Raw genomic sequence first — 24,010 nt, forward strand, 5'->3', positions numbered from 1 at the left:
CTTGTCCCAGGCTGGGTTCCCTGGGAAGCTGACTCTGAGGTGGAGATTAGCGTGCAGGTGGTTTATTAGGAAGTGCTCTCGGAGTAACACCTGGGGAAGGGAAGCAGGAAGAGAAAGAAAGGGAATAGGGTAGAGGGAGAATCTGAGCTGTGATACTGTCTCCACAGAGACCCCGGGGGACCCTGGTGGCAATTCTGAAGCTGGAAAGACCCTTCAGAGCTGTCCCAAGTTGGGGGAAGAGGACTGGGCCTTTAGACCCCCCATGTTGGTTAGTCCTTGGATATAGGCGGCCCCCCAGAAAGGCTCTCTTTAGCAGTGGCAACGCTAGAAGGGACAACTGAGGGCATCTGCCTGCTGACAGCACTCCCAGCAAGTGGGCAAGTCAGTCCTTTGTTCCGGAGGAGGCCTCTGGGCAGCGTGCTGGAGCCTCCGCTGCAGACCTGCGCACCGCGTTGGTCCTCTCCAGCACTGCCCGGCAAGCCGGCAGGTGGCCTAGGGCCACCACCGTCTCTGCACATCTCTCAGCACCAGGCCAAGCACAGAGCAGTCTCAATACGAACTTGCTCAATGCTGAGTGAACACCAAGACCCACAATAGAAGTACTACTCAGAGAAACCATAGCTGGGTTTGAGGATCCTCACCTACAAACTCAAAACAGGTGAATCACAATGTAAGTATCCTAGAAACTTTAAGGAGAAATGAAACACAAATCTCAAGTCCATTGGACAGGAAAATTCTGGGAAAAGGTGGGAAAGTGAAGATAGATGCGCTGGGGCTGACCAGAGGAGGTAGAGGTGCTGGGGGGCTTCACTCAGCTGCTGGCTGAGCTGGGCAGGGCAGAGGACCAGATTGGTCCCAAGGAGATGGCAGCCCAGGAACCAAAAAATGGGGTCCAAGTCGAGGCAGGCCATGGGGTGGGGTGAATACTGGGTCAACCTTGGAATCAAGAGAGTTCCTGGACTAAACAGGTGACAAGAAGGAAAAACAGGTGAAAGCCTACCTGGCCATTGAGAGGGACATATCCTGGGTTCAGTCCCCACACCTGACACAGAGAAGGACCTTGGAAACAGTGGCTGGGATGGGGGAGAGAGGAAGGTCCATGTGCATGAACCATGGCCCTGTGGCCAGAATGAAGCTTTGTGTCTCAGAGACGGAGTCTCTAGGCTGTGACATTGGGTGTTTGAGGCCACAGAAAGAGCCCATGAGAAGCAGCCTAGCTGCCAAGGAGCATGAGAGTATGGAGAAGCAGTATTTTGTGACTCATGGACCCTTCAAGTCACATTTAGTGTAATTTACTATCCAAGCATATTCCCAGGCCTGGGAAAATATTTGTTCTTACCTCTCAGTTATGAAAACCTCCAATGCAGAGGTGAGAACTCCAAGGGATAAAACCAGGATACATGGGCAGGTGGGTCAAGACATGCTTTGACTGGAAGTGTTAACGTGTGATCTCAGTACGACAAGCACATAGCTTGTGTTGACTGCTGTACTCCAAAAAAGGGGCTTACTCCACGTAAGAAGAGAACTCCCTAGACTAATGCTCCCACTTACCCTCCACCACTGGAGATCTGCTGTCTCCCCGATGTCATCCTAGATCCAGAGGATGGAAGGAAATGAGGCAAGCCCACATGTCACTGCTTTTGCATCTGTTCTTTAAAAGGCACATCCCAGGTTTCAAGGATCCAGGCACTTGCAATTCTTCCTTGCATAGTGCAAAGATGTGTGGATGGACAGGTGGATCTGCTCTGTCTCTCATCACCACGATTAGCAACAGCTGGTCTCTATCTTTCATTGAACACTGGCTGGCACAGAAACAGGCCCTGGAATTGTGAAATTAGCCTTCCCCAGGAGAGGCAGGTTGATTTTCAGATCTTGCCAAAGGAGGGTTGGATGTGGAGTCTTTTAGTAAAGTCCTTGGGTTTTATGAGATGCTTGGAGTTAAGAGTTTATATTGAGAGCATAAACCTCAAGGAGGAAAAGCCTGATCACATCTGCTAGCTCTTGACTAAGTGGAAGGGAGTGAATTCTGGAAACTTCTTCAATCGCTTTGCATTACTCTTAGCCTGTCATAGACAACATTTGTGAAATGTTCGTTAAAGAGAAATCCACAAAACGGAAACTTTCCCACATACAAATTTCCATGATGTTTAAGTCACCTTAAAACTCAATTCCATAATGTTTAAGCCATCTTAAAACAAAAATTTTAACAAACATGTATTGAGTCTCAACTACATGCCAAATACTGTGCTACTTCCTAGGGATAAGTGGTGAACGAAAACAGATGCAGTTTCTATCTTGAAGGAGCTATGGTCTCCTGAGAAGACCTAGTTTGTGAGCAATTCATAAATAATTGCATCTCTCATCGATGCCTGAGAAGAAGGAGCGTGGTGCTTGGAAAGCATATCAGAGCAGGATTTAGCCAACTCTACGAGGCCAGGAAACATTTTCTAAAAAAATGAATAGTTGGGCTGAGCGCAGTGGTTCGAGCCTGTGATCCCAGCACTGTGAGAGGCTGAGGCAGGAGGACCACTTCAGCACGGGAGTTCAAGGCTGCAGTGAGCTATGATTGCGCCACTGCACTCCAGCCTGGGCAACAAAGTGAGACCATCTCTCAAAAAGAAAAAAATTTAACAGTTAAATTGAAATTTTAAGAATGCCTAAAAGTTAACTCAGCAAAGGATGGGGACCGGGAGAACACAGGCAAGAGAGCAAGACGCACTGACGCCAGCGTGATTAGAGAGGGCTGGATAAGCAAGTGTTGTGGAAGATGACTTGGATCTCCGACTCAAAACCTAAAAATGTATCAGTGCTGGAGTTTTAGGCACTGTGAAAGACAGTGGGAGAAATTTAAACACAAGTGACGGTTCTTTTGTCTTCCAATTGTGTTATGTGGGAAGCCGACTACGCAGTATGCTCCTGAGTCCAACCCCAGTCTAACCTCAGTGACTCAGCCTTTCCGCCCTCAAATCAGGGTGATGAGATGCTCACTGTCGCTCAGAGGAACAAAGCATAACTCAAGACCTACAAGGTAGAATAATAGAATTTTAGAACTGAAGGGGTCCTTAGAGGTCATTAACCATGCCCCTCATTTTACAGATGAGGAAACTGAGGCCCAGAAAGATTGAGTTCCTCCTCACCCAATGCCCATACCTCGAGTTAGTTGTGCAACGCCAGTCAGATTCCTGTCTCTTGGTACCTAAGTATTTCTTTCCCCTAAGGTCAGGTGCCACAATGGACTTCCCAGAACTTGCCTATTTAGGTATGTCCCTGCCAGCTGTGTTTGGGCATGCTTTTGCACGCTTGCCCCACCCATACCCTTTATCAGAGACTTTTCCCCAAGGCTATATCCCTTCATGCCCAAGATTAATTTGGTACCATGTGAATCCTGCCCCACCTCACACCTGGGTACAGCTGCCTGTGTCAGGGTTGGGGCTCTGGAATTAACAGATGTTGTCTCTGCCGCGCTGCCTTCTGTTGCCCTTTCCATCTTTCTTTGGAATCCAGACTCTTCTTTCCCAGGGAACATTCTTCCATCCCCACCCCCAACCCTGGCCTGGCCACTCAGGCTGTCCCACCAGGGCACTTCCTAGGACGTCTCTGCTGTAGTTCCTGAGAACATCCTGCAGTCACTAGATGAGGGGGAGGATGACCCCAGGCCCACCTGCTCCTCAGAGATGAGGAGTGAAACAAGGTAAGTGAGGGCCCTGGATTCAGCCAAATCTGAAGCCGGCTGGACCCACTTTAGGTATGTGAGATAATACAGTCCCTTTTGTATTTAAATAATTTTTATACTGGGTGTCTGTCACCTTGCCACTAAAAAATAATTGAATACACAATGAAAGAGCTGCAATAGATGAATTTTTTTTGAAAGATGGATTAGTTAGCCTGTGACCAACCAGAAGTTCTCTCTCAAAAATTTGTACTAACATACTCAGAGGCCATTACTGGTTAGCCAATGTGTTGGAAGTCTAGAAATAAAAAGGTTATGGAGGGTTGTGCAAGGAATTACTGCTGCAGCAAGGCAATGCCTGTGCAAGCCAAAGCAATGGGGGAGGCAAAACAGAGCCAGATCACCTGGATTTGGGACCCAGCTCCGCCACACACCATGTGATCCTGGGCAAGCTACTCGAACACCACCTGCCTCAGTGTAGTCATCTGAAAAATGGGCATAAAAATAGTACCTGCCTCTTGGGGTGGTTGTGAGGACTAAACAAATGAATACATGTGAGGCACTTAGAACAGACCTTGTGCAGATTAAAAACCCAATGTGTTAGCTATTATTATAGGTATTACATTATTATTAATGTTATCCTTTAGCAAAAGAAGCCAATGGACAGAAAAAAGAGTGAACCGGACATAAAGAGGGCAACAGAGTCACAAGGTCACTGAGCCACTAAGGGAGAGAAAGGAGTTGTCACCTCCTCAATTCCCACAGGGCCAGCCACAGTTTATAAGCTTTCTATACCCGTAAAGTACCCACCCATCGACCTTTCTTTTTTAGACTTCAGCCCCTTTGAGTGGGGTTCTGTTCCTTGCAATCAAACAAGCCTAGACAAAAGCGTGGCATTTGCAGAGCACAAGGCAGGCCCAGCCAGATGGCACTGCCCTGCCCAACACCACTGACTGCACCCCGGCACCTGGTCTGTGTGTGCCTTCTCCACTGAAACCCCGCTTACTTCTGCAAGACAGCTCAGAAGCAAATGCCTCTCCAGTGGCCGCACGAGCATCATCTTGGCCGTATGAACGGTGTGTTGTGCTAACCAGGAATGCTGGGGCAATGGTGTGTGGGAGGACAAGAGGGAATCCTCTAAACTTCCACCTTCCAAGAGCAGGTAAGTCATTTCCTCTGTTGGGATCAGGCATCCAGGATTGCTATGCGAATCCAAAGTGTGTCTAACACTCTCTTTGCTGAGTTCTATTCATAGAAAACCTTGGCCTTCCTCCAGGCCCATGTCACATTGTTTGTGCGGAATGAGGATGTACTCCGCTTTTTCACAATAACAAGTCCATGTTTTCGAGTCATTAAGGGAAAAACTTTTCCCACAGCATGGTGAGCGAAGTCCCCTTCATCATACCCAAGGTGCATCATTCCAAAAGACATAAATAAAATGCCCCCGACAAAACAAAGCCACACACATTTTAGCTTCCTTGTCAGTAACAATATGCCTGAGAAGATTTTACCCCAATGCCTGGCACTCACCTTACCTGGGAAACAGAGTCCTTCTCATACCTTTTCTTTCCTTGCTTCAAACACATAAGACACTAAATGAGGGCAGCTGAGTCCAAGCCCAGGGAAAAGAAAACAGACACTGGGACAGGTGAAAACTGTGGCCCAGTTTTCCCATCAAGCAGCCAAACTTCATTAAGGCAGATCTAAAAATTCACATTTATCCTGAATTGCTGAATTTCAGAATTACAACCTTTATATACCAGGACAGTCTCTGTGACTGACACCAGCACGCAAAGATGGAAATACAGATGCTCCTCGACTTACTTTGGGGCTGTGCCCTAATAAACACGTCAAAAGTTGAAGATATCATTAAGTTTAAAATGCAGTTAATACACCTAAACCACCGAATATCGTAGCTAAGCCTAGACTACCTTGTATGTGCTCACAACACTTACATTGGCCTGAAGTTGGGCAAAATCATCTAACACAAAGCCTGTTTTATAATAAAGTGTTGAATATCTCATGTAATTTATTAAGTACTTTATTGAAAGTGAAAAACAGAACAGTTATATGAGTACTTGAAGTATGGTTTCTAATAAATGTGGATCGCTTTTGCACCACTGTAAAGTCCAAAAGTCATAAGTCAAACGATAGTAAGTTGGGGGCCATCTGTATAGAAATATAACAGTCTGCCTATCAACTGGAATATTTCTCTGAAAATGTATAATTAATCTTGCTTGAATAGTGACAAAATAGATAAACGTAGTTAATTAATTTTTTCTTTTTATTGCCTAAGAAGTAATCACACAAAAAAAGGAGACAAAAGTTGACTAGAAGTGGTACTTTGCAATGAGTAACAATGATTATAGGGTTCAGAGGAGACTTACATTGACTCTGGAAGCTCCTCCCAGCATCCCTGACGTATTGTCTCACATGGCCGTGGACACCTGCCTCTGATCGTTGCCCTTACTTGCTGCAGATATCTGAGCCAGTCCACGTGGGCCTTGTGAGCCCTGCCGCACTTCCACCTGCAAAAGCAGGTGCTCTGTAGCTTCAGTGTGGCAGGTCTTGGCCTTTCCCGCTGCTTCTGTCCCCGTGTGGACTCACGGATGGCAGAGCAGTGCTTGTAGGACCTCTAAAGTCTTCCCACGGTAACTGTTCCTTCGAAGCACAAGGGTGCAGCACGTTTCCTAAGAGAGACAGCTTTTCAAAGTTTTTCATAGGTGTTATATTTACATAATTGTTGTACAGACAATGAGGAAAAGACAGTAGAGTAAGCAACATGGAATGGGTGAACAAAATATCAATGATAATTTTCTAACATGTAATTTGACTTAATTTCAGATTTAGACAAAAGTTTCAAGAATAGAAAGGAGCTGGGCACAGTGGCTCACACCTGTAATCCCAGCACTTTGGGAGGCCAAGGTGGGAGGATCTCTTGAGGGCAGGAGTTCAAGACTAGCCTGGGCAACATAGCAAGACCCCATCTCTACAAAACACACAAAAAATTAGCTGAGTGTGGAGGCACATGCTGAGGCAGGAGGATCGCTCCAGCCCAGGAGTTGGAGGATGCAGTGAGCTATGATCATACCACTGCTCTCTAGCACCTGGGTGATAGAGACCATCTCTAAAAAAAAAAAAAGGAAAAGAAAAAGAAAACAAAGAAAAAACATCCCATTTACCCTTTGTGCACATTCCTTAAATTTTAAAATTTGTATCACATTTGCTTTATCAATCTCTCTTAATATGTATATATATTTTTCTGTACTTTTTGAGCAGAAGTAACAGCCATTTATGTGGGTTTAAGAAGAAGCGAGGTTTTTAAAATATACTTCAAAAGATAAACCATAAAGTCATTGATATTAAATAACTAAATGTTTTAAATGACAATTTTGCCTTGAAGCAATGTGAATGATAATGTTTTTGTCGCAACTCCAAATAAAGTCATTTAAAATTTAAAGAAATCAATGGTCAGATGGTGAGACAAGTAAGGGGCAGTCAAAGGGTGACTGCTTCCCCTCCCCCCAAACCCACCCCCAGCCCCGCGGCCCAGCCCCCACCCCATGCTGGTCCCATCTGCGCCTCTGTTCCGTCCACTGAGGAGTTTCATCCAACTCCAGGGACACTTGAGGAACACACTGGTGCTTCTCCCAAAAGCACCAATAACACTAACGACATGAGATGGCCCCTCCTTCCTAACGTCACAAAACCACAGGGTGAGTTTCTTAGTTCCCCAAGACACGCCTTCCTGCCTAAATTTTATTCCTAATTGTTATCCTATTTACACATGCCACCCCAAAATATGACTGTAGGAGACCAGAGTATGCTACCCCTAATGTGCCTCTTTGTCATAAGAATTATTTTGAGCTGATTATTTTGGGGGAACAGCAGACACAGGAGTAACCCTGAAAAGCTGCCCTTTTATAAAGGAAATTTATAAAGGAAATCTCCATTTGAAAGGGTGTCTCCCTCTCTCTCCAGGAGGAGAAGGCCACTAAATCACTAGACCACTAGACCACTAAAATCACTAGAGACACTTAATCGATGGAGAAGGCATGACGAGTCTACACAACAGACCCTTGTTCTACAGGGCTTTTCCTGGCCATCTCATTTAACTGGGTCTTTCCCCACATCCTTCTAACCTTGTTTCAGCAAAGGATGGTATTTAAGGCTGAAGTCAGCTGTTTGAGATCTACTCTAGAAATGTACTCATTTCTCTGGGTTATCTCCCATGTATACATGAAGAATACTTACTAAATTTGCATTTGTTTTTCTCTTGTTAATCTGTCTTTTGTTACAAGGAGTCCCAGCTCAGAACTATGGAAGGTAGAGAGAAAATTATCTTTCCTCCCCTACACACATCTTGGTTGTCACCAAAACAGTACTGCCCAAATTAATCCACATCTCATTGGCCTGACAGGATTATGAATGGCTTTCACTACATCCAAAAATGAAATCCACCTGCAAAGGAAGAATATTTGTCACAACTGAGCTGTTCACTAAAATGGGCCACCAGACCTGAGGCTAATATCCCAAAGTGGAGCTTCACGAAGCTTGGAGCAACAGGGCAGCACTGGAGTATGAACAAAGTAGCTGCAGCTCTTTGTCTCAGCGGCAACGCCCCGGCAAAAATATCTATTAGCTCTTTCACCTGCACCTCCCAAGCTGCCCTGCAGTTCCAAACCAGTTGATTCAACAGGTTTTTTTTTTTTTTTTTCATTTTGTGAGGTATCCCATATCCTACCAACAAATTACATTTTTGTTGAAGTTGATCAAAATCAGTTTTTTCACTTTGTTTGACTTGCAACCAAACAACCATAACTACCACACATTAAACTGTGCACTGAGGTGTGTCAGTTTTATTTGACACAGCCCACAGTTTCTCTACAGGGCTCTTTAAAGACAGGGACCATAACTTTCCACCTCCTCACTCTGCTTCCATGTGACATTGTGCAGAATCAGTGCTCCTCCAACAAGACTGCCTGCCTACCTGCTCGTAGATAAAAGATTAAATAACCTTTTAACTAGACTTACTGGACGCTCCCTTATTTTTAAAGCTGGATATTGCTTTTGTATCAATCTATGCAAAATGAGTCCATTTTCAATTCCTCCAGTTTCTGTAAGCTAAGAAACAATTTCATGAAAATGGTATTCGAACTTTACTCATCTCTGGCCTCAGATCCATGGATAGCTCTGATGCATTAAATAACTAGAAAGTCAACCATGATCCTGGATTTCCTAGGTTGTTTTCAAACCAAGAACTTAGCTGGTGCCAAGACTAGCAGAAATTCCTGAACTGGCCAACATTCCTTGAATTTCCTTTGAGAGGTGAAGAAAAAAAAAAAAAGGACAGCTTAAAATGCATTATATAAGAAAGAAAGGTATGAGCAAGTTAAGGGGAAGCTACAAAGGAAGCGGTCCAAGTCCCAAAATAAAAGGCAGGAATAGAAGACTAAAAATAACACACAGGGAAGTGTGCCGCATCTGTAGGGCTCCCTTGCATTCTCCTGAAGCATTGTAGCTTTTTTTTTTTTTTCTGAAAGCATGCTAATAATTGTTTGGAGATTTAAATAGAACACTATTATTTGTTCTTTAAAAATAGTCACATCTTTTGTAGAATTGTGAGAGTTTCAGATGATATTAATCGAATTTCGCTCATGGCCATTTACCTTTTATGGATAGCTTTGAGTTTGTTAAGAAGTCAGTCAATTTTCTTCAATCTGTCTATTCATCTTGAATAGAACATGTAAAATATTCTAAATATTTCAGTCTTGTGGCAATTAATGGACCCTCACAATACAAAGGAAAATGAGGTTGGCTTTTATAATAACACAAATTATCTGTCCTCTAATAGAAAGTTTAGTATATGGCTGACAGAGTGTTAGAATGCATTGGCACACATTGAACATGTGCCAAAGATTCCTAAACCCATGCTTTACGCAGAAGATACCAAGGGGCATTGTGGCTGAATAACACACCCGAGGTCAACAGCTACTGAGTGGTGTGGTAGGAGTAACCCTGGCCCCCTCGGATGCAAAAACTCTAGGGTTCTTGTCCTTCCACAGTACTTTAAGATTATCAAAAATATTTTTAAAACAGGTTAGCTATGTCTTGTTATCTCAGAGCCATCAATCCAATTATTACAATTGCTTTTTTCCCTTAAGAGAAGTATGTTATGATAGATTTTAAGAAAATGGGAACCTTATACTTGGAACTGCCTATGCAGAGGTCATTCACAACTATGTGTGTATAATAATCACTTCCAAGTCGTTAATTCCTGTTTTCTCTAGACACAACAAAAACAGGAAATATTTACCAACTTCGCAGGTGTCAGGAAATACTTTAAAAACCCTGGTGACCTGGACCACTGGCTGAAACAAATAGCATTTCTGTGCATAGGTGCCGGAAGGTATATTGTAATTAGAAATGTATACTTTGGATCCAGAGACTTTATCTATATACTTTCTAAGGATTCACAAGCTTTGTTTCTGTTGGACCAAAGATTTATTCCAGAAGAGAGTCACAATGTATGCAAATGTGCTTTGTAGCCTTTCTAGCATTTACTAGAAAACTAGAATTCTCCATACTTAATTGGTTTGAAGTTCTATTTCCATATCTAACAAAGTGCCAAGATGAAAAAGTACATCTCAAAACTACTGAAATATACGATTATGTTCTTAAGTCTACATACATATAGTAAACCACTAATTTGCTTTCAGGCTTCTATTTAAATTTTCAAAAATGGAAAGAGCTTTATTTTTTCCGAGTTATAAAACTAACTGCAAAAATTTCAGAAAATAGCTAAAAATATAATCAGTAAAGTAAGTGTCACTGATAACATCTTGATTTATATCCATTGTTATATGTTTTTACAAAAATAAGATTATTCATATGGCATTGTAACTTGCTTTTTTTTGCTTAGTATAGAGTAGAAGTGCTCTTAAGCTAATGCCACTTCGTTGTCTCACTGAAATCACCATCCGTGTCCATTCTCTCCCCAAATATACAAACAGCAATACCCAGGGAGTACACCAAAGGATCAGGCAGGCAGGCCCGTCTGGAATGTACCTGACACTTGAATTACCGCCAGTTGAATTAAAAACAAACCAAGAGATCAACTTTTTTAGTCCCACGTATCAGTGAGAACATATGCTATTTGTCTTTCTGTGCCTGGCTTATTTCATTTAACATAATGTCCTCCAGTTCCATCCATTTTGCTGCAAAAGACAGAATTTCATTCTTTTTTATGGCTGAGTAGTATTCTATTGTGTATATATCACATTTTCTTTATCTGTTCCTCTGTCGATGGACACTTAGGTTGATTCGTATCTTGGCTGTTGTGAATAGTGCTGCGATAAACGTGGGGTGCAGGTATCTTTTTGATATACTGATTTCCTTTCCTTTGGATAAATACATAGTAGTGGGATTGTCAAATTGTATGGTGGTTCTATTTTTAGTTTTTTGAGAAATATCCATACGATTTTCCATAATGGCTGTACTAATTTACATTCCTACCAAGAGCTTATAACATACGTTAAGTGACATAAGCCAGGCACAGAAAGACAAATACTGCATGTTCTCACTCATACGTGGGAACTAAAAAAGTTGCTCTCATGGAGGTAGAGAGTAGAATGATAGTTACCAGAGACTGGGAAGGGCTGTGTGGAGGGGTAGGGTGGCAGGAGGCAGAGCTCAGGCAGTGATGTGAGACCCAGTTCCTAACAGGCCACGGACCAGTACCAGGCCTGGCCTGGGGTTTGGGAACCGCAGCTTTATGTCCCTTTTTTCAACTCTAATAACTCGTATTTGCATTCCTATATTCTCTAGGGGGCTGGAAAGTATATAAATGCATCTACTTTGTAAGAATTATGTCTCAAAAGTCAATATAAGTGAAATTTTATAACTGATTCATGTAAGCAAATCAAACTATACGATCACCTCAGAAAGTTTTATCTTCATTTCTGTCTAATAATCCTGAGTTTTGAATGGTGTCTTTCTAATCTTAGGAGAAGGGGGGCAGAAAAAAACAAATAACTCTCCTAGCAACTAAGGTTTCTCTCTAGTTGCAGACCAACTGCCCTTCTGTCCTTCCCAGACAACCTTTTGGAATTGTGCTCACCTGCCATGCAGTTTCCACGGGTTTCTACCCTACTTCTCCACGAATTCCACTCTACCGTGGTCACCAGGGACTGCCTAAGGACTCTTCAGTTCTGCCCTATTTCTCCATGACACATGACACCACTGGTCACCCTTCCTGAATGTCTTTTTTTCTATGAGACCACATTACTCAATTCCTTCCTAAGTCTCTGGTTCTTCCACTTTAATCTTCCTCTTTAGTGTTCTTCTACTTGTCCCTATAAATCCCCCACAGTTTACTTAAAGTTTGACTGACATTTCTCAACCATCTGAGCTGCTTAAATAGTTAAGAATCTTCAAATACAAACTTAAATATACTAACTGGTTAAGATACGTTCTTTCACAATGATTGGCTTTGAGCACGCCTTCCTTAGTTTACCTCCCTTCTAGACAAATCTAGATTTCCCCTATATCAATGATTCCCAAAGTGTGGTCCCTGGAACAGCAGCACCTGCATCACCTGGGAACTTGTTAAAGTGGAAAATTCTTGAGCCTCACCTCAAAAACCTACTGAATCAGCAGTTCGTGTTTCAGAAAGGCTTTTGGTGTTTTTGATGCACGCTGAAGTTTGACAACCATTACTCCATGTCATGTACGGTACTAAAGCCAGGCCTTAGTTTAAAGGCTAGGATAACCGATGGGGAATCAGAAATAATCAATTCTCCCTCTAAATATTTGTGTAACGTTTGTTTTTTTTGTTTTGTTTTTTTTTTTTGGTTTTTTTTTTTTTTTTTTTTGAGACAGAGTCTCACTCTGTTGCCCAGGCTAGAGTGAGTGCCGTGGCATCAGCCTAGCTCACAGCAACCTCAGACTCCTGAGCTCAGGTGATCCTCCTGTCTCAGCCTCCCGAGTAGCTGGGACTACAGGCATGCACCACCATGCCCGGCTAATTTTTTCTATATATATTTTTTTAGCTGTCCATATAATGTCTTTCTATTTTTAGTAGAGATGGGGTCTCACTCTTGCTCAGGCTGGTCTCGAACTCCTGAGCTCAAACGATCCGCCCACCTCGGCCTCCCAGAGTGCTAGGATTACAGGCGTGAGCCACCGCGCCCGGCCTATTTGTGTAACGTTGAATGACATCTATGGGTCCTTTACCCCTAGGGAGATCAGGGTTAAAGAAAGGAAGAAAATGCAGGATGGAAACAGTAGTCCTTTCAAATTGCCTCTCACGGGAAATGATGACCCGGTCTGAATACCATGGGAATTACCTTATGCTTCTTGCTACCACTGGTGTTGTCCCCAGTGGCTGAGGGAGAAGCACTCCCTGTCTCTGTTGCTTTAGGCAAACCTATTTGTCAGATTCACGGACTCTAGGGTAGGCATCCAGTTTTTCAATCACCTCAGGTCCCAACAGGCAGGATAGGTACCTCTCAGGGAGGGAGGTAGGGAGCTGGCGGATGAAAGGGAAGGAAAGGCTGTCTACTTCTTGAGCAGTGGCTGCTCTTGTGGAAACAGAAGACCTGTCCTTATTCATTCATTCATCCATCCATCTATTCATTCACTCATTCATCCTTCCACCAATCATCCCTCCAGTCATCCATTCATCCACCCACCCACCCATCTTTCTCACCTTCGTCCTGCTTACCTTCACTTATCTACCCATCCAGCCATCCACTCATCCCTTCATCCATTCACTCCTGAAATATTTACTGTGTGTCAGTTCAGTTTCTCTTCAATATCAAATGGGGTTGGGCCTCATCAGAGACCACTGACCTATGGCATTTTCTTTTGCTTCTCTGGTGTTTCCCAGAAGGGTCAATTGGGGTACAGGAAGAAAATCTCAGAACTTCTATATTTTATATCAACCTTTTAAAAAATTCTCATTTGAGTCTGTGTTTTATAATGACCACAATGTATTAATACTATAGTGTGCATATAGTTTAAAATTACATGTTTAAAAAATTGCAATAAAAAATATGCAATCAGGAGCATGCAAGTTCCAAAGATTTGGAGGAAGACTGCTATTAAGAACAGAGTTAGAAGACTACAGAGCAACTCAGAATTGACAGGTACTAGCTTTTGGGGTAAAGAACATGAAAAGCCCCCGGTAACATGAAGCTGGACAGCTAGAAAATATGGTGCAGCTCAGACTGGACGGGCCCATCTTTGTTTGATTTCATTGCCAATGGCTGCACAGGTGGTTACTGCAGAACCAGGAACAGAGGCCAGCCCTGCCCCAGTCCAGCTCTTGCTCCACTGTCCACATGACCTCAAAGGAGCGTTTGCACTGTGGCCTTGGCTTCAAGCCAAGATGCCAGATCTTTAAGTAACCTCACTCCCTGAGAGCATATCCTGAAACCTCACTGCATACAGATGAAAGTAAAGATTTCCAATGCTTTCTATTTTTATTTATTAAGGACATAAATATCTTGCATTCATGTAACTTCACTCATTCACACCCAATTTCTACCCTCTTAAAAAAAGATTAAGTCAGGCAAACTGGATGTTTTTCCTTATACAAACATAATTTTTTTAGCATTTTATCAATTCAACTAAAATGTTTTTCATAATTTTCCCATAAGGCTGAGTGAACATATGCTGTCCTTGGATATGACACTCTTAAGCTTCAAAGCTGTAGATGATTCTTCCCTAAGTACTGAAAGGTTTGTCTTCGGCTATGTTTTCTAAAAAGCAAACACTTTCAAACGTATTAGGAAATACATGAAAATATTGCTATTAATTATGAGTGGAGACATGAGTGAGAAACCTAAACTGATAAAACTGAAAATAGGTTGACATTTTTAGATCTGTAACAACTGACTGAGATTTAATGATTTGTGGTTTCCTCACAGAACTGAGAACAGCGTGCAGTAACACTCAGTAGCTGTTTAACGGCAAAATTTCTACCTTCAAAGAAGTTAAAATCCAGGAAGAAAAAACAAAACAAGGAACAAAATGTGCTCTAAGTTTAGCATCTCGATGTCATGCGGAAGAGCCATCCCCGTAGCCACGCAGAAATGGTCAGTTCAAGCCTTAGCCGTACAGCTCACTCACGACACCAACAGAAGTGTTTAGCTTTTGTTGTTGCTTTGCCTCTGCAGAATGAGTTAATACATAGGGACCCACTTTTAGGAGGCTCTGAAGAACGAATAGACCAAAAATGTGAGGCAAAGAAGTAAATAGCATTTTGACAGAAGAGGCTCATCTGTAGCAGAAAATTCAGTCGAAGAACATATCATTTAATAAGAGCTCTTGTTTATTGACTGAATCATTAAAATAACTTTTAACAATTTAACAAAATCATAAATCAACTTGGAGCAGCTGTATCTTGTCGTTTTTTTATTGAACAATAATAAACATGTCCATTTAAAATAAAACCTAACAGCTTATTTAGCTTACATTCAAAGACCTTCCCACACACATTCACAACTCTGTTGGCAAACTCTAAGAATAAAATATAGGCAAATAGTGAAATAATTCTTAAATAAGTTCTTTACTCCAAATAAAATACTTCTGCAAATATTTCCTAACAACGTCTAGTACAACAGTCCTGTTTGTGCCAAGATCCCCCCAAACGTATGCCTAATTCCACTGATTGAGCTTAAAAGAAAAAAATATGAAAATAAACTATATTTTAACGTTGACATGTTTCCTGCTAAAAGCTGACTCTTTTCCAAACTTCCTAAAAAGTTATTTTCTACTTTAAATTTAAAATTCATGTAAGTCATAGCACTCACTTCTAAATAAATTCTCTGTTGCTCATTTTTTTGACATTTTATATATCCAGAGTGACTACACTTTTCTAGGTTGCTCTTATGCTTATTACTGTTAATAGTATTATAATTATTAATAATACATTTTCCATGCCTCAGGTATCTGAAAACCTTATAGAGTCACACCTTTATCCTAACCATTTTAAACAAATGATATTAGGTTCATTTCCTCAAAAGGATGATAAATATGGGTATGGAGGAGGACCTGTACTAACATTGGTTTATAAAAATATATAAATATTTACCTTCATACACACACAAACCCCCAGTGGGCAAAACACTTCCTAGCTCTGTGTCTGAGGTGGCATTCTTTACAACCACTGATGGAAGTGACGTTTGCCCTCTGTCCCAGAACCCTCCTTCAGATACAGGGAACCTGGGAACTGCATCCGCAGCCCTTTGCAATCAACCTCAGTTCAAGGCTGTTGCTCAAACTCCCACAAGCTTCAAACAGCTCACTTCCTTCAGGGGTTTTCTGGCTGTTTTGTTTGGACTCTTCCAAAAGTGAAAAAAGAAAAAGCACAATTAAATTCTACTGAAGCTACCACAAGGAAGAGCTAAATATTATACTCCCCACCCCCATCCCATCCCCACTTTCTCCTGCTCTGAACTCTTCCTCCGCCCCTGTTATCCTAACATTAACATTAATGTACATCCAAGAACCCGTGGGCCCACTGTGGTCTTCAGCTTTGATTAGTTTTCTCTTTGGCTGAACTGTCTCCATGTAAGATTATCAAATTGCATTTTTAGTTCTTCAGTGTTACTATACACACACATTTAACAAATCTATATGCATACAAATATTTAACAAATATCTAAAAATGTTCAGTCATATGCACTTTACAGATTGTAAGTAGCTACTCTTTTTTTTTCCTGGATCCAACATGAATCACACTTGGTCTCCGAAAATTACACGTCCATATGCTATGATCTAGACAGTTTCTAAAATGTTGGCTGTGTGTTGAACAATCACTAAAATAGATCCTTCTCTTCGGATCAGCGTGGATTTAACCATTTCCTTACGGGAGACCTGGCGGCATTCTCTTTCACAATTTCTTCTCTCACGGCATTGCCATCTCCGGATGCCATGTCATGCTCTGAAATTAGAAGGAATACAAATCATGTCCAAATGTCTGTAACTCAAAGATCGAGCACAGTTTTGTTTTCGTTTTACATAGAGTTTACGATGAAATCTTTAATAGATTCAAGATTCTATGCTAACTGTATTCGCTCTATATCAATTAGCACCTCCACCTACGTATGACAGCATCACTTGAATTATTTCTCTTCATATACCTATCATCACCTGACACTATCTTATACATGCATTTGTCTTTTTTTCCCTGTATTATCTCACTCCACCACTAGAATTCTAGTTCCATGAAGGTAGGGACTTTATTTTGTTCACTGCTATATCCCTAGCACTTACAACAGTGCCTGGCACATAGTAGGCACTTAATAAATACTATGGAATGAGCAAATGCTATAAGAAGAGAGATTATTTTTTGCTGTGACTCCAGAAGGCAGAAGGCAGACCAGAGGGTAGAAGTTTGATCATTCTCATTCTACGTACAAGAAGTTTGTAATGTTTAGAACGTTCTAAAATCAAAATTTCTGCTTCTAAGTGTAGTGAAGTGTGCTTGCTCTGCCAGTACACATTCTGAAATGAAATTCTATAAGAAGATTAGTGCAGCCCGGCAGACAAATGTATGTAAATCCATGAAACATTCCAGATCCTACACCCCCACAACCACCGCTCAAAAAAAGTTACTTGTGAATTCCCAACCTGGAAAGCTCACTAACAGAGAACAAAAACAAAACAAAACAAAAAACAGAAAAAGTGGAACACAGGAGGACAGGAACACACTTGCCAAGAGTACTGCAGCCAGCAGGTGGAAAGGTAGAAAGGATAACCCCATGAAATCAGGGTACAGAGAAGACCTTGGGGGTTTCTGTGCTGGTGGGCCATGCAGCCATTAACCTGCTATCGAAGGCTGGGCCTAAAAAGGTTTGCACAGAAGTGATGCAAAGCCTGTGGCAGGACTGAGGCCCCAGGCTGCCTCCTGTAAACTCAAGCGCACTAACCCGCAAGTCTCATGTAGACAATGCACTCTGAGCTGGAGCCCTGGGCAGCCTTTCCAAGAAGTCCTTGGGATATTCTGCTCTCCACCCTGATCCTAAGGTTTACCAAGATTACACTAATACTCATCTTGTGCTACACCTTTAGCTGATGAAAAGAAATACCCTTGGTCAGAAAAGGGAGAAAACCAACTGCTTTTTTCAAAAATCTCTGATAAGAATCTCAATACCTAATTCTGATACGGAAATATTTTTGTGTATAATGTGATGTCCACCCAGTAATATATCTGTTTCCAAGGCACCTATATAGTCGTCAAGATATTTGCATAACCTGCAAGCAAATGAGAGAGGGTGACAGGCCTGAGGGAGAGAGATTGCACACAGTCCTGTGGGGGAAAGGCCAAGAAGCCACACCACTGTGTGTGCAGCAGGAGGGAGGCAGGTGAAACGCTGAGAAGCGTTCCTGGAAGACTGACTATTCCAAAGGAGCTCTCAGGCTTCCCTGGACACTCCATCCCAAACATCAACAAAGATGCACAGCAGATTCAATTCTCTCTTGATGCAAAAGTTTTCAGTACAAACTTAAATGAGTGAAGAGGGATGCAAAAATTGTTCTTTCAAAGTTCTTTTTAGCCTGTGATTTCAAGAAAGCAAAATAAGACAAAAGAAGCTGCAAGTGTTTGAGAGAGCCTCGCTGTACTGAGACAATAGCTCTCAAACCTGTACTGAAAGCAATCTAACCATCCAAAAAATTTCTAGCTCTCAGAAACCAGATTTGTAGCTGCCAGGGGACAGGGGGATGTGAGGAATAGGGGTAACTGCTTAAGGGATATTGGGGTTTTATTTGGGGCGGATGAAAATGTTCTGGAACTAGATAGAGGTGGTGGAAACACAACATGGAGAATGTACTAAATGCCACACAGAATTGTTCACCTTAAAATGGTTAATTTTATGTTATATGAATTTCACTTCAATAAAAAAATTTAGGTCTTAAAACCCAATCTTTTGCTTTTAAAGGACTATAGGGAGAAGTCATGGTAGGTAGAATGTTAATAATGTCTCAATTTCCAGATCAAATATTCACAAAGATATTCACTTTGGGGCATAGCCATACTTAAAGCTAATAATTCACTTAAAAGCACAATGTTTCCCCTTCATTTTAATACACTTACTTGCACCCACATGTGAGGAGGTAAAGCTGGAAAAATAAGCACATTTATCAAATAGTTCACTAATTAATTTGAAGTATAAAAGACCATAAACAAAAACTAAATAAAATGGATTTGGATTATTAACTATTTATGTCTGAGAGGAAAAAAATGTAGAGTTTGTTGATACTAACAGTTGCTGTGGCTACATGCTGGGTTTTCGTTTGTCTTTTTAATTTTTTATTTCATTTTTAATTGACAATTGTATAAATTTGGGGTACAACATGGTGTTTTGATATATGTTTCTACTGCGGTAGGGTTAAACCAAACCAACATATCCATCAGCTCACATACTTATATTTTCATGGTAAGAACATTTAAAATTTACTCTATGAGCAATTTTGAGATATATAATACAGTATCATTAATTATAGCCACCATTCTGTATAATGGAGGCATAAGCTTTAGTGACACATGTTTTAAATGAGATACTTTCAATTTAATGGTGCTGTACTGTATTAGTCATTTAAGAAGCAAACCTGTGCATAGCACCATCTCATAGGTTGTGCATTCCTCACATGGACTGACAAGCAGCGTGTGAGTATTACTACAATTTCATTCATTTCCCAAATCTCAATCACCGATCCTCTCCTAAATCTGTAAAAACATATGCTTGGAATTATTCCATTTAAACGCTTCCATCTGGTTAAAAAAAAAAAGAAACATCCTATATTTTCTATCTTGGCTCTCAAAGTATCTCCAGTAAATTCCTCACAGTGCTTTTCTATGTGAAATTTGGAGAGGAATAGTTTTGTCTAGTAAATATATAAAACAGATCACTGAAGAATTTAAAGAACTTTGTATGTCTCAGTTATTTTTTACGATGGATTTTTTGGCAATCAATCATATTTATCCTCTATATATGTAAACTAGGTAAGCTTTATGAGAAATTATATATAATCTTCAAAATTATTAATTGGATCTTTTCAGAAAACAGCCACAGCATCAAACTCAGCTACCACCCACCTTGCTCTTGAGTAAGATAAAGGAAACAAAATCGTTGCAATAACATTTTATTTTACTCATTGATATTTTTTAAGTGATTCAAACTGAAAATGAGACAATTCTTTCAATGTTTATACTGGAATCAATTCTTACCTGTATGAGAAACAAATCTCCCTTTGGAAGACTTGGCTGCTGAATATTGGAAGAAAGGGAATTTCAGACATTTTCCCGTGCCCCTGTCGCAGATGCCCGACTGGCAGTTGCAGGTCTCTCTGCATTCCATCCCAAAGGTGCCGTATGGGCAGTCTGAGGACAAAGAAAGGGTTTGGAGAGGGAGCTGCTAGCTGTGCATATGCGTCCATCCTAACAGCCCCTCTGTGCACAACCTTAGGATTTGAACCAACCTCATGAATCTTGACTGTAAAATGAAACCCAACCCTCAGAAACCCAGGCTCAGAAAGTTGCAACTTTGAGTAGTAAATATGAAGCCACACATTGAGGCCAAATAACAGATGCCTCGGGCTTAGCCTCATGATGTAAAGTTTAGTTGAAGACAGCTACACATAGCCAGTCTCCTTGGAGCAGTCTTCATTCTGTTTATTTTCTTTTTTTTTTTTTTTTTTTTTTTGTTGAGACAGAGTCTCACTTTGTTGCCCAGGCTAGAGTGAGTGCCGTGGCGTCAGCTTAGCTCACAGCAACCTCAAACTCCTGGGCTCAAGCGATCCTACTGCCTCAGCCTCCCGAGTAGCTGGGACTACAGGCATGCGCCACTATGCCCGGCTAATTTTTTCTATATAGATTTTTAGGTGTCCATATAATGTCTTTCTATTTTTAGTAGAGACGGGGTCTCGCTCAGGCTGGTCTCGAACTCCTGACCTTGAGCAATCCACCCGCCTCGGCCTCCCAGAGTGCTAGGATTACAGGCGTGAGCCACCGCGCCCGGCCTATTTTCTGCTTAGATACCGACAGACAGGTTCTCACAAGCCACCTCCGTAACAGCTCAGTGACTGTGGGACCTTGGACAGACACGTGCATCTGCTCCTCAAAGAGTTTAAAAGATGTGGTGCCATCTTAGAATCAACTGTATTCACAATTTACTGTTTTAAATGTATAGGAAAATGTTTCAAACTGTTATCTGTTATCCCAGCTCACCATGAAGCAATCAATCCTCAATCTCCTCCAACTCTCATCAAGCTCCTCATCTGTCAAAACGGCGGTACAACTGACCTTGCTAACGCCCCCAGTTGTTAAGAGGGTTCACTAGTAAAATGCTCTGCAAAGCTCAGATGCAAGATGCTAAATGAACAAGAAAGCTCAGGGTTTATGCATCCTGAGGGTTTGTACACCTACCAAGAACTAGAAGCTTTAGAGCTTCCATGTTTTATGCTTAGGCTGAAAGACACTAACTATATTGAGATAAGACAGCAAAGTCATTTATTTAAAATGCATGGGTTTTATGATACAAACAGCATCTCAGAATAGATTAACCAGTCTTTAAAAGCCAGCAGAATAGATAGAGAATATTTATTCTGTTGGCACAAAAATATCCTTGTAAATGTACAATCACATACGGCTAAAGAAACAAGTGGTGAGGCATCTGAGTCTTTAGCATTCTCATAATCCACTGAACGATCTAGGTAATTAATAAGATGTATTTTTAAAAGAGATTTAATATTTCTCTTTTCAGTATCCTTCAGATTACGGAACAGCCTGATTTTGAACACTGTCCTCTCTGCTGGGAAGAAGAGTCAACAAAAAAGATCCCGAAAAAGCCTCTAGCAGAAAAGCACACAGGATTGGGATTTGACTGTGTCTGCAGTGACACTGAAAACTAAAACTGTAGCCAAATTCCGAGTGCCACTTTAATTATATCCCCTGATGTATTGAACAGTGTTGGGTATGTAGTAAGTGTTTATAAAATCTGTCTCGGCTGGCTGATTATTGTCTGTGCAACACAATGACAAACATCTGAATATTTAGAAAACATCTGGATGTGCAGCTGAAGTATACAGTGTTCTTGTAAAAAGCTGAAGGAGAGATTTTTGACTATAGCAAAATATAATATCTCTATCTAGAGTTGCTAAGGCTCACACAGTCTCATTATTTCCAGCAGAAAGAAAAACGTTTGAAACTAGACTCATCAGCAATCTGACAGATGCCAAAAAGAGCAATCCTAATTATCTTTTTAAAAATATCTCTCAATAATATGTACCTTGATCATGCAGTCGGCTACTAGAGTGCTAAAGACTCCAGATGGCTCCCAGCTTCTTCACCCATATGTAATTACACATTTACAATCACATTTACAAAGGCATTTTTATGCCAAGAGAAAAAGCAATCCACTGCGTATACTTGCTATATTATATGTATGATTGTATTAACCACTTCCTCCCTAATTTCCTTATGTGACGTACTGTTTTCTTGGCTGATAAGCCCAGCAATTTACAGAAAATACAGATCCTATTCAGTTGAAAGAAATGTAGGTTTAAGTGTTCACCAAAGAAAATGTTTTCTTAATATTCTACTCCTTATTAGTTATAAACATAAACTAAGTCAGAAATAAAATTCTTCTAATAGTTCAAGAATTTACTTTCTAATCTTTTGTATGTCTTACAGATTAAAAGATGATTAATTTATAAATTATTTACCTAAAAAGTAGGAGAATTAATGAGAGTAGCTCAATCCTTGGGTGATTATTATTCATTTGTGTTAAATACAGAAAATGTAAGAATCATTTAGAAATTCCAAGTGCTTTTTATGATTTTGAAAGCTTCTTTGTATTAGAAAACTGATGAATGCCATTATAGCATGTGTTGCATCTTAATATTAGCTCTTAATGATGAGATCAGGAGGTATCTATATATAGAATATTTTTAAATCACCATTCTTTTGATTCTAAGCATTTTTAAAATGTTAAGCATTTTAAACGACAGTCACAAAGTTTAAAATAAATTTTACTAATACTTAACTACATTATTTAGCTATAATTTCAACTTGATGAAGTTTTTAAATCTATAAGATAACCAACATCACTCTTTTCAGACATCTAATTTTTATTTTTCTTTGCTGTTATTTTTGCTTGTCTTATGCCAGCTGCTATTTTTCTAGATGACCGAAACCTTTATAAAGTCGAATGAGGTTTGTTTCATACTTCAAGGGACCCTCTTTTAAGAATGTGAATTATTTTATTAGATGACTTAAGCCCACCCTATTCCATAAAGTGCATTAGTGTTCATAAGAAATAATTGCCTTTGAGGCTGATCAAAGAATCACTAAATCCAGGGTCTAGAAACCATTCCAAGAGGTTATCTAGTGGAGACCTCTGTAATCACTGCCTTGCAGGGAAGAGAGCACCTAAACCATCCATAACAGACTACTTGTCAAGTTTCTAAAGTTTTCCAGAAAAGAAGGCAACACAATCTTCCACTGCAACTTTCTTTCTGAACACGAGTGAAATGCTGCATTTCTCCCTGTGCCTCCCTGCACACTCGTTCCAGTTGCTATCTGCAGAGTTGTCCCTCTCTCTGTACCTGTGACAACACCTGTGTGGGCCCTTGTCAAGAACCCACCTGCCTTTCCCTCCTGGCCTTGAGGAGCAAAGCCACCTCCCCTCCCAAGCTGGCTGAAAGCTCTCAGCGTGCCCTGGGCCGGGAGAAGCAAGGAGTCACTCTTTACCTTTGCAGATACCAAATTCGTCACCAAAATCGTCCTCCTCACTGTAAAACTGACACCTCAGCCCCGGGCCACACTTCACACCATCCATGGCCGAGACCGTGCGGTAGCAGGTTTCTCCCAGCCCTGCCGCGCACACCCGGCAGCAGCCACAGTCGTCCAGCACTGTCCTCTTACAGCGCAGGCTGCTTTTGCACTCGGCACGGTCACAGTGCTCAGGGCAATCCACCGCATACTTGGTGCTCCGGGCCGCCGCCAGGTGCGCAGGGACAAGGAGCGTGGTCAGTAGCAAGAGGCTCTTCATGTTTCCCGGCCGGCCCAGGCTCGGCTCCCGCGTCGTGGTCTCTGCTGGTGGGAAGCAGCCGTCCAAACTGGTAGCTGAGCCTCTGCCTACACGTTTATGAGTTTTATACACTGGGTCGCCTGCATGCTTCCCCGTCATCAATTTCCTCAACCCAGCAGCAGCGCTGTCCTCCTGCCAGGCTCTCTTGTTTTAGTTTATGAAATCCAGGATGAAGGCTGGATTAACATGCTGCTGCCATCCAGGAATTGAAAAGCCCAAGCTGATGTCATCTGTTATGTTT

At 41.4% G+C, this 24,010-nt stretch overlaps 1 protein-coding gene across 2 annotated transcripts; it reads right to left on the reverse strand.

The window, feature by feature from the left end:
• Nucleotides 1-16,518: 16,518 nt before the first annotated feature.
• On the reverse strand, nt 16,519-23,730 carry ESM1 (endothelial cell specific molecule 1). Of its 2 annotated transcripts, XM_069492641.1 has the most exons (3): nt 23,430-23,730; nt 19,908-20,060; nt 16,519-16,619 (listed from the first exon to the last, which is right to left on the reverse strand). In XM_069492641.1, the coding sequence occupies exons 1-3, from the start codon at nt 23,728-23,730 to the stop codon at nt 16,519-16,521; spliced, it is 555 nt and encodes a 184-aa protein (XP_069348742.1). The 2 variants fall into 2 exon arrangements, with proteins under 2 accessions (XP_069348742.1, XP_069348743.1); XM_069492642.1 differs by lacking the exon at nt 19,908-20,060.
• Between the last annotated feature and the right edge of the window lie 280 nt (nt 23,731-24,010).

Source organism: Eulemur rufifrons, chromosome 17, assembly GCF_041146395.1.
Source record: "Eulemur rufifrons isolate Redbay chromosome 17, OSU_ERuf_1, whole genome shotgun sequence".
NCBI classification, from domain to species: domain Eukaryota; kingdom Metazoa; phylum Chordata; class Mammalia; order Primates; family Lemuridae; genus Eulemur; species Eulemur rufifrons.